The 9895-nt window shown below is 47.4% G+C and overlaps 2 protein-coding genes and 1 long non-coding RNA gene across 4 annotated transcripts; 1 reads left to right on the top strand and 2 right to left on the bottom strand.

Moving 5' to 3' along the window:
• Positions 1-1572: 1572 nt before the first annotated feature.
• On the bottom strand, positions 1573-5006 carry LOC122393454 (heat shock factor-binding protein 1-like). Its single transcript, XM_043389474.1, has 2 exons — positions 4515-5006; positions 1573-1825 (listed from the first exon to the last, which is right to left on the bottom strand). Exons 1-2 carry the CDS (start codon positions 4605-4607, stop codon positions 1667-1669), a joined length of 252 nt encoding a protein of 83 aa, XP_043245409.1. The 5' UTR covers positions 4608-5006; the 3' UTR covers positions 1573-1666.
• A 627-nt stretch (positions 5007-5633) lies between these two features.
• On the top strand, positions 5634-7710 carry LOC122393452 (EKC/KEOPS complex subunit TPRKB-like). 2 transcript variants are annotated; one of them, XM_043389473.1, is made up of 4 exons: positions 5641-5674; positions 5849-6248; positions 6592-6714; positions 7087-7710. In XM_043389473.1, the coding sequence occupies exons 2-4, from the start codon at positions 6096-6098 to the stop codon at positions 7339-7341; spliced, it is 531 nt and encodes a 176-aa protein (XP_043245408.1). In that variant the 5' UTR covers positions 5641-5674; positions 5849-6095; the 3' UTR covers positions 7342-7710. The 2 variants fall into 2 exon arrangements, with proteins under 2 accessions (XP_043245407.1, XP_043245408.1); XM_043389472.1 differs by having other exon boundaries at positions 5634-6248.
• LOC122393453 lies at positions 7702-9875 on the bottom strand. Its single transcript, XR_006258696.1, has 6 exons — positions 9638-9875; positions 9308-9408; positions 8956-9082; positions 8591-8701; positions 8234-8363; positions 7702-7996 (listed from the first exon to the last, which is right to left on the bottom strand). It is a non-coding gene; the product is annotated as an uncharacterized LOC122393453 (long non-coding RNA).
• Positions 9876-9895: the final 20 nt, after the last annotated feature.

The raw sequence follows: 9895 nt of genomic DNA, 5'->3' as shown, positions 1-9895 counted from the left end.
CAGTGACATTCCCATTACAGTGATGATTACTCGATTGAGTTCTGGAGAGCACGGACCGGACTGCATGAGTCATTGGCGTCCTACAAAGAAAGTGATCAGACCTGCGAGTTCCATTGCGCCATCAGAATAAAAGACAAATGAACTAAGTTCAGAAAGAAGCGAATTGTTGGTCGTCACCCCGCGTAGCGTTGCGTCGCTATTGCTCGTGGATAGGATTCATCACCACATCCGCCAAAGCCCAAACGAGCATGTCTGTCACTTCCCGATCCGAGCCAACAGAGCGGGGTAATCGCACACAGTATATTGCTGAAGGGGCGTGAAACGGGGTACGATGAGCGTCACTCCTACAGGTTTGACTCTCGGGTCAACCGCAGAAGTGGCCGAACATGACCGCACAATTGTCAGCGACACACACAGGGACCGTGAAGAAGCGTCGACAAAGTGAACGTGCTCTTCACATTGATAAAGAGATGTGGGCGCCTCCAATACGACCTGGAATAGGCAGGCAGTAGACCAGACGCATTCAACACACAATAGTTTACTCTGAGAATTGGGGTGCAAGCAAAAAGGGGGCCGCGTCAACGAATCCAGCACGCAGTAATTAATCCGCAGTAGAAATACGCGACGCAACGACAAACCACGACAAACTGAGTAAACACAGTCACATAATAAGCTCTCCCACACATACTGTAGCAGCAACAGAACTACCCTTCGGCCGACTGAAATACACACTCTGAGACCAAAAATACGCCTCCAGAAATCCATCGCACTCGCCAGAGAGCGCGCCGAGGAACATCCGAGCGCAAAGACACGCCACAGGCGCACGTCACGTGATCAAGACATAGACGTGCGGTGGTTCGCGCGCTGACTGTGCTTCTAGCCAACGTCCCAAGACATTAGCGGTCCATCGGCAACACTACCCATCTGATCTCCAGCCATTATCACGCAGTCATGAATGAAAAACTGAATTTGGCAGACGTAACGGCGAAAAATAACCTGACCAATAGCACGAGAGGTGTGCCGAGTGCTCACGAATCGTGGTTATGGATCTTTGCGCCACAGAGAAGTGGCGTGTTTAAATTTGGGGTACCATGAGCCACGTCATGCGGAAAAGTCACGGTATCGCACCGGTAGCAGCAGTTGCGGCTTGGCAGGCCCATGTGTGCAGTGCTGGAAATGAGGCCGCTTTCTGGTCCCGGCGTTTTATTCTCCGGGTGAGTTAGCCCCGTCTAGCGCTTAGCCTTTCGGGACCCTCTCAGAGCCGCGGTTGTTTTCGCCGCTCGGCCCATTCGAGATGCAAAGTTGATAGTCGCACGAAGTTTATTTAGGACCTCTGAATATCAGACTTCGAAACTAATCGATTCTACAAAACATTTTTCTTTCATCTATATGCATACATTTAACAGTAACTCCAGACTAGACTGGTTTGCCTGGCTCTAAATAAGCTTCGTGTGACTATGAACTTTGCATCTCGACGGGGCGAGCGGCGAAAACAACCGCGACCCTGAGTGGGTCCCGAAAGGCTAAACGCTGGACGGGATTAACCCGCGAGGAGAATAAAACGCCGGGACCAGAAAGCGGCCTCGTTTCCAGCACTGTGACAGATGACAGCTGGCAGTGTGACGTAATAGTGACGTCAGGCACACCTTGCCATCACCAGAGGGCGTTACTTGTCTCCATCATCGACAGGTTGTGCCTGAGTCATCACATCTGCAACACTCTTCTCGAGCTCGTCGATGCGGTCACCCATCTCGTCGATCCTGCTGATGATGTTGTCCGACATGGTCTGGAAGCGCTGCTGCATGTTCTCCAGCAGGCTCTGCACCTGCCCCAGAGACAGTGACAGGTCACAATTTTCTTAATTTTGCCAATAAAAGAATTAGACACAACCTAACATCTAATCGGTCATTAACATGTTTGCTCATATCCTCATGCTTATTTGATTTAAACTTGCTCTGCCATGTCTGAAACACTACTGGATACCTGATGTACAGGGTGTCCCATAATTACCCGGACATTGTTAATTAGCGTATAAAATAAGGCAAACATGATTGCGCTTTTTTCTTTTTACCGTCCTATATAGTCAACTAGGGTGGCTGTGACATAGCACATGCAATAGATACGCTTGCTGCAAGATCAGCCGACAATGATGGAAAATGCCAGCCATTGCTGGTCTCAGTTGTTTTACGGGTCTCCCGGAACTGGGTGTAGGCCTGTTTTCTTTGACCTCTTGCCGGAGGATTACACGATCATATAAGATAAACTTGACATCAAAGTGTTCCCAGGCCATAAGGTAATATCCTCCAAAACAAAAATTTCTGCCTACGCCACTTTTGCTGCGTTTTTTTTACATCTGGAGTGGAGAAGCTCCATGTCTGAACATTGCGCAACCTTTGGCTTCCAGCAGATTTGGTTTCCAAAACAAACCCGTTCCTGGCCATTTGGTTCACGGCATCCAGTTTTCGCACTGGTAGAATATTACCGCAGTAGTACCCTGTGCTAACGGTTGTCTTTGGGCCATCATATCAAGCCCAATGAGTGCACGGAGGCTCAAAATGTCATACAATTTTATTTTCGACGGGTGCCTGGCCGTCTCTGCTGTTGGGGCGTTGTAGCCATCTGACGTTCACACAAACCTTTTTCGGGCGGTTCAAATGACATAATACCTTCGTTAGACCACAAAGTGTGCCTCAATATACTGTTTTGTTGTATATGTTATGTTTTTGGGATGAATTGTAGTGATTTGCGCTGCTTTTCCCGTAGTTTTCGCATATTTGTCTGGCGAAGGACCCCAAATTCCAAAATTTTGTCGAAGATAGTGGTGCAAAGTAGACTGATGTTTTGTAGATAATCCTGATCTATTGTTTAGCTAGTTTTTAGCTAGATCGGTGACGTTTGCTGAGTCAAGACCAAGGAGACAGGCTTTCAGTGCCCGGGTGGTCAATGACTGGAACGGCCTGCCCATGTCAGTTGTTGGCGCCGGCTCTGTTGAGCAGTTCAAATCCGAACTCGACGCCCACTGGGCAAACTTCAGGTACCTGGTACCTGACTGGAGATAGTCAAGTCTCAAAGGATTCGAGCTCGATGAGAACGGTTCCCTACAGGCCAAGTGGCCTTTAAAATTCTGATCAAATTAAGGTAAGGTAAGGTAAGGTAAGGTTTGTTGTCTATGACAAGCAACCACTTGTTTGACAACTGGTGCATGGCCCTTTTTGGCCGAGCCCAAGCTTGTCAATCAGGTTTATCTCTTGCTCTCTCTGGCTTCGTTAGCTGATATAATTGAGCTTTGCTCAATCCTAACTGCTTGCAGATGAGCTGCTGAAGCTCTCCAGCAAAAACCATGCCGAAAGTCCGTTTACAAAGTTGAGAGCGGGAGTTGATTCACCATGGTTGCCTATTAGTGGCTTAAGCTGAAAATGGAAAAGGACTACTCTTACTTGACTCTGGATAATAATTGATTCGAGTCGTTACCGGCCACCAAAAACACACAGCCCCCAATCTCGATAGCTAAGGGATATCTTGTATGATGCTTGTATATCATTAGAAGCGAGCGCAGTCGTACTTTTAGCCAGAAAATAAATGTCCGGGTAATTCTGGGACACCCTGTATTTAAGGGGCTCTATTCAAAAATACCCATGGGATATCTTTTGCTAGGGTATTTTTAAGGTAATTTGAGCTCCCAGTTCTTTTTCATTGTGTCACAGTGTTATTTCTATCACAATACTTTATCACCATTATCATTATCTTTCAGGTCTGGCTGCACTACGTGTGACCGTCCAGGAAATTACGTGTGTGATCTGCAGATCCTTGATTGCGAGACTCCCTTGACATCGGTTTCTACGGTTTCCCAGAAATATCAATTACACATAAAATTAAAGAAACAATGATTAATTACATCATTTGATTCATACAGCACGCCACCAAATGCGCCAACAACTGTCTCACATCACGTGATCTCGCAGATTCTGCAAAGAAGTTTGTAGCTATGAACTTTATATCGGCCCAGATCAACCTATCCGGCATTTCCTGTACTGAGCATCCTGGATTTCCTTGACTGAATCTACGTGGCCTTGCTGACTGAACTGACTGACTGACTGAAGTGTAGCTGACCCTGTGTATTTCATTTCAGCTGAACTTCATCTGCCTACTGATTTCCCGCAAAACCCGACAAGACGCAGGTCACACAAGCAGGATCCCGCATAGTGGGGGAGCATTCTGATCTACTGGTAAGTTCCTTCATCCTTGCCTCTAGATTCGGCCATCCAGGTTCGATTCCCGGGCAATGCACGTAGCATTGCAGCTGCATGACTGCTCGGAACAGCGTGAGAGTTCCGGTTAGCATCTTGGTCCACTGGACATGGTGCTTAAACCAAACCGACCAACCGAACCGCATAGTGTAGCCAGACATTTACACGACTGTTAGTTCAGTTGGAATCTCAATGCTAGAAAAGGGATGTTCCCTATCTGCAGTGGGTGTCAATACAATACCTTTAAAATAATCATAATTTACTTACATAGGTTGCAAGCTCTTGAACGTTCTTAGGCTCGTCAGGAACTGAATTGGAAGCATTTTGTTCCACTGGCTTGACTTGTTCTTTTTCTGCCATATTGCTTGCAAGGGTTGAACGTCCGTTTGAAACCTCTCGCTGCACTTACAAATGCAAAACACAAAAAGAATCACAATTTCTGCGTCTAGCCTGTCCCCCTTGTTCTTTTCGCACTTCACAGCGAGCTTCACAGTACGTGCTCATTTTTCATTTTCCTATTCAGCAGCCTACGATCCACGGCTTCTACGAGATGTCAATTTTCAAAGAAAGTATGATCAGCGAATCATCAAGGAAATATCGGCGTATTGCAGCATAATTATACCATTAACTAATTATTTTTGAGACTCATCGATTTTCCTGAAAGCTCGCAACATCAAAAAACAGCATATATTTTCTGCAAAATTATTTTGAAAAGGAAAGCAAAAGAACAATCGAAAAGAGGGTTTGGCATCTCTATGGCGACCAGTTCCATCAGCGAGCATTCTGAACATCCCCCGCGTTCGATGTCTCTCGGACGACGAAGATTCTACGTCATCCGGCCAATCACGTTCAAGGTCAGCGGGGGCTCGGCTGCGGTTATGGAACGTGATTGGCCGGACGGCGTAGAATCTTCGCCGTCCGAGAGACATCGAACGCGGAGATCATTCGCCGTTCAGAAGCGTAACAGGCGCGTCATAAATGGAACAGATATTGCGTGCGTTCGGCATCCGGATAATCAGGGATAATTTTCCGGGTCACCGGGATCATTCGGCGTTTTAGGCATAGGCGGCGGAACGGGGAGGGCACCGGGGCACCGTGCCCCCCTTTGATTTTGGCATTTTAACATTAGCCCTATGGGCGTTGCATGGAAAGAATGGCACCAAAAGTCGGCAGTGCCCCCCTTTAATTGAAGGTGTTCCGCCGCTACTGGTTTTAGGGCAGGTTATAGGCCGATACCGTGCACAACGGGCATGGCAATGAGCAAAACAGTCATTCATGAAGCAAAAGCAATATCAAAATGTGACTGATTGCATCAATAGTCTCTGCAATACCAAAAATAACCAGTGATCCCGGAAAATTATCCCTAGTCATCCGGATGTCGAACGCAATGCAAGGCAAAATCTGGGGCAAAATTATTTATATACACTGTGGGCAAAATTATTTATAGGGCAAAATAACCCAAAGGCGCTGGTGCTAGAAGTTGGCTAGTGACGACCCCAACAAGATTTTTACAGATACCAGTCCGTTTTGACCCCAATTCCAATCCGTTTTGATTTGAATTGATTTAAATTGGGGTTATTGACAAGAAACTTGTTCTACAGCATTGAAAAACAAATTTTCCTGATGGCTGCAGTGTGATTTTCCTATTTGATTTTATTGAATGCTGGAGTACAGTTGGATTGCTGTTGAGCACTCACACAATCTTTAATTTCTTCAAGTTATATTCAGTCACTACAGTGAACCACAGGCCTCTTCCTTGTTTGAGCATTCTCCCATCAACATTGCAGTCAATTTAAGTTTCCTGCCCCAAGTTTTCAAGTAAAGGGATTCTTCTTTTGAGCTTTCACAATGCCAGAACCAGTGGAAACAACAGAGCTGAGAGTAGGTGAAGAAGATATTCCTGTTTACGTCATGACATTCAAAGACGTAAAAAATGTCAAGGAGCTGAAACCCATGCTCATGGATGGACGGATCAATGTTGCACTGGTGTCTGCCAAAAAGGTATGGTATGACTTATTTTATACTTTATCTTTGTTTAAATATCTTCCTTGTCAAACTGCACAAATGATTAGTCCTCTTTTTATTCATACTTTAGCTTGTTTGATGGCCAATATCATATCACCTCATGCTTTCTCATTCTGCTGTGCATATCTTTGAAGATCATTATTTATTGTATGCTTTGGAAGCATGTAGTTCTTCAAAGTAGTGAACAATTGTGAACAAGATTAAGGAAAATTTCAAGCTGAATGCTTCATTTTTGGTCCCACTGGTAAGAACGTGTAATTATGTTGTTGATTTTGCCTAATTTCAAATCAATGTTGATTGGCTGGATCCTCTATTCCAGATTGTCTCACCATTCCAGCTGTTGGTCGCCACCAACATTGCTCTACACAATCAGCTGGATGGCACTATGAAAACCAAAAACATAAACTCTGAGATCATATTCTCACTGTCCCCTGGAAAACAGGTAACTATTGACAAGCACCTGAAAATCAAGCATGCTCTTGTTTTTATCAGTTTCCAGAGCATCTGTTTTTCCTAAATACCTACTTTCATTGTATATAGCAATTACAGCATTATGGCAGTTACCTGGAAGCCCGTGCTTGCTGCACGCCGATCACATCTCCGCCCTCTCGGTAGATCTCTGACGCGTTCCGCCTGCCGAGAATTGACGCCGATCATCTCCGGCTTGGCAGATCTGTTGTGAATTGATGCAGACATCATCTCCCTCCCGGCACTCGGCAGATATGCTTTGAATTGATGCCGAGACCAAGGCCGAGACAACCTCCGTCTCTGCAGATGTGTGGTGAATTGATGCCGATTGTCCCCCTTTCGGCAGATCTCTGAGGCGTTCCGCTCGTTCGGCGCCGGGCCCGGCGACACGGCGGTGGCGGCCGTGGCCGTGTCGGACCGCTCGCGCCTGGAGCCGCTGTGTCAGGCGCTGCAGGGCACCGCCGTGCCGCCCGAGCAGCTGGCCCAGCTCGGTGACGAACAGGCCGTCATCAAACAGTACGCCGTCACCGAACAGGAGCTGACCGTCGGCACCCTCGAACAGGCCGTGGTCAGCCGGATCGCCTCCCGCTGCGCTACGTGACCGGAGTTTGCGAGTGCTTCGCCGCTGGGGACTTGTGCTAATCTCCGGACCGAGCGTGGTGCCGCCATGCAGCGTGTGTTCTCACGCGCCTCTCTGGTGTTTGCGCAACAGCCTTCTCGTTGAGTGCGGACGTGATGTTGGTTCTGAAGCGTGATCATGGTGTGAAGAAGACCGTTTTAGTTGTTCGTTGTTTGTATGAATTGCCAAGGCACCAGGCGCTTTCGGCGCTAGGGTGCACCCCTTAGCTGTTGGTGATGCCACGTCTCTCACTGTGGCGTACGCTTGTGAACGCAGTTATGCTCAGTGGGTTCACTGAACATGGACTGCCTTGTCGTTTCGTATTGAATTGAAAATGTACAGTTTTCCACAGGGCGTATTTTATTTACATCAATATCTACACTTGTGAAGACGAATCCCGCATTACATCACGGTCTTGAAGCAACATCGCACACCTAACCGCACACAATCACCATTGATAGCATGCCGACGCGCAGTTTTTTTCTTCTGCTGGATACGGTATTTTTCCCCGCTACTGGCACAGCTCACGAAGCTGTTCAGACCGTTCGAATGGCTGTGCACGGTTACTCGTAACGCCGGCACCGATTGGTTGTGTCCCGTGACCTCACGTAGTCCAACCCACGCCAGTCCCTGGAACCTGCGGAGGGCGGTCAGAACAGTAGTCTGAGGCAGTCGGAAACGGGGTCGATCGAGTGGTAGGGACCGAGTGGTCAGCGCTAGGTAGTAATCATAGTATCACTCAGGTGAAACACGGTGCGAAACATCATCCAAAAACGGTTAAGAATTCAGCTAGATGTTAAGTCAGGTCATGAGTCACAGAGACTCTCCGATGAAAAATACGTAGCTTTTTCGGTTTCTTTGTAGTTCGACTTACCGATGATAAAAGGCCAGCAGTTTTTCAACGGGATCAAATCTGACAACGACCCGATGTCAATTCGTCTCCAACATCATTCGATTCATCATTGGTCTGATCTGAGTAGACTGATGCTGATACTGATCCGGACCTGCGGAGGAAATCGACGTCTCAAGTGTTGCAGGGAGGCCCATGCGGTATGATATTCTCGAGAGTAATAAGCGCTAGAAAGCAATCGGTGGTGAATACCTCACGTGGAACGGCGTCGAAACATATACAAAGGGGTAAAGCATTTATCTAGAATAGATGTTGAGTCTGGCCACGAGTGAGTAGGCCAGAACAAACAAGTCTCGAGGCAAGAGTAGATAATCGTCTTACCAATGATTGAAAGCCATCCACTTCGTTCTCCAATGGGATTAGACTCCACAACGTGAAGCCGGGTCGCCTCGGTTCAGACTCAATGATCTTGTGACTATAACGGAGCAAGGCCTGCGGAGGGAAACACAGTGTATGTTAGAATATGCCGCAAGGTCAATACGGTTTGAGCTCCCGCGGATGCTATTGTCAGCGCGAAATGCTAATCAGTGGCTAGAACCTCAGGTGAAACACGGTGCGAAACATCATATGCAAACGAGAGGGTGTCAGACTATGCTCAAGATGAGTTTGGCGATTTCTCAGAGCTAACCCAGTCATAGGAAACAAGAAGGAAGGCAAGGTTTTCTCATCTGCGCATGCTGACTCACTGTTGGTATCCTAAGAGCGCCAGATTCATTCCCCGATAGGACTGAAGTCCGCATTACGATGCCGGGACTCATCTCGGATCCTCATCGCTCCACGATCAGATCAGAGTCGGTAATCGATCTAAGCCACCTGCGGCGAGGACATATCAGTCAGAGGTCGCAGGGAGGCCAATGTGGTCTGAAACGAGGAAATTACTGTCAGCGCTAAACAGTAATCAGGGGTGAAAACCTCAGGTGAAACACGGTGCGAAACATCATATCGAAAAGGGAGTGTCCTTTTGTCCAGTTACATATTGGTAGTTTGGATCACGATCAGTGGGCCTCCTCAACGGAACGGCGAAGCTCAGAGACTTACGGTTGGCATTTGAAGAGCGAAGAACGGCAATTTCGTTTCCTGGACTCCGGGAACCACGCTACATCAAGTCGTTTCTATGCGGCATTGATAGCGATTCAGGCCTGCGAAAGGGAACATATTCTCTCAGGTTTCGGAGGACATCCGATATCATGTGAAATCCTCTCGAGCAGTCAGCGCTAGAGATTAATCAGTGGTGAAAACCTCAGGTGAAACACGGTGCGAAACATCATACCAGAAAACTAATGTCCTTAGTCCTCCTTGATATCGGGGTAAAAGGTAAACAAAGGGATTGCTACACGGCCCGGGTGGCGAGCATATGTGCGGACTTACCGTCGATATTAGTGGTGTTCCGCCTGTGGGGGGAAGTTACGGACTTCACGCTACCACACCAGACTACTTCGAAGCGATCCCATACTTGCTATCCGGCTAGCTGGAACTGGTAGCCGACCCAGTTCTGCAGAGAGAAAACTGTCTCAGGACGTATGACAGGGAGACCAGTGTTCTCAGAAAATCTTAGAGTAGTCAGCGCTAGAGATTAATCAGTGGTAAAAACCTCAGGTGAAACACGGTGCGAAACATCATATATAG

Source organism: Amphibalanus amphitrite, unplaced genomic scaffold, assembly GCF_019059575.1.
Source record: "Amphibalanus amphitrite isolate SeventyFive unplaced genomic scaffold, NRLGWU_Aamphi_draft 000535F_arrow, whole genome shotgun sequence".
Lineage (NCBI taxonomy): Eukaryota > Metazoa > Arthropoda > Thecostraca > Balanomorpha > Balanidae > Amphibalanus > Amphibalanus amphitrite.
The sequence above is the reverse complement of the archived record's forward strand: the minus strand, read 5'-3'. Positions and strand labels throughout refer to the sequence as shown.

What these genes read in the sequence shown, in the direction of transcription:
- LOC122393454 (XM_043389474.1), bottom strand. Translation starts at nt 4,607, where the DNA reads ATGGCAGAAAAAGAACAAGTCAAGCCAGTGGAACAAAATGCTTCCAAT. An exon ending in TTCAAGAGCTTGCAACCTAT is followed by an intron (nt 1,826 to 4,514) that starts GTAAGTAAATTA and finishes TCTCTGGGGCAG; the next exon opens with GTGCAGAGCCTGCTGGAGAA.
- LOC122393452 (XM_043389472.1), top strand. Translation starts at nt 6,096, where the DNA reads ATGCCAGAACCAGTGGAAACAACAGAGCTGAGAGTAGGTGAAGAAGAT. An exon ending in CACTGGTGTCTGCCAAAAAG is followed by an intron (nt 6,249 to 6,591) that starts GTATGGTATGAC and finishes CCTCTATTCCAG; the next exon opens with ATTGTCTCACCATTCCAGCT. An exon ending in CACTGTCCCCTGGAAAACAG is followed by an intron (nt 6,715 to 7,086) that starts GTAACTATTGAC and finishes CCCTTTCGGCAG; the next exon opens with ATCTCTGAGGCGTTCCGCTC.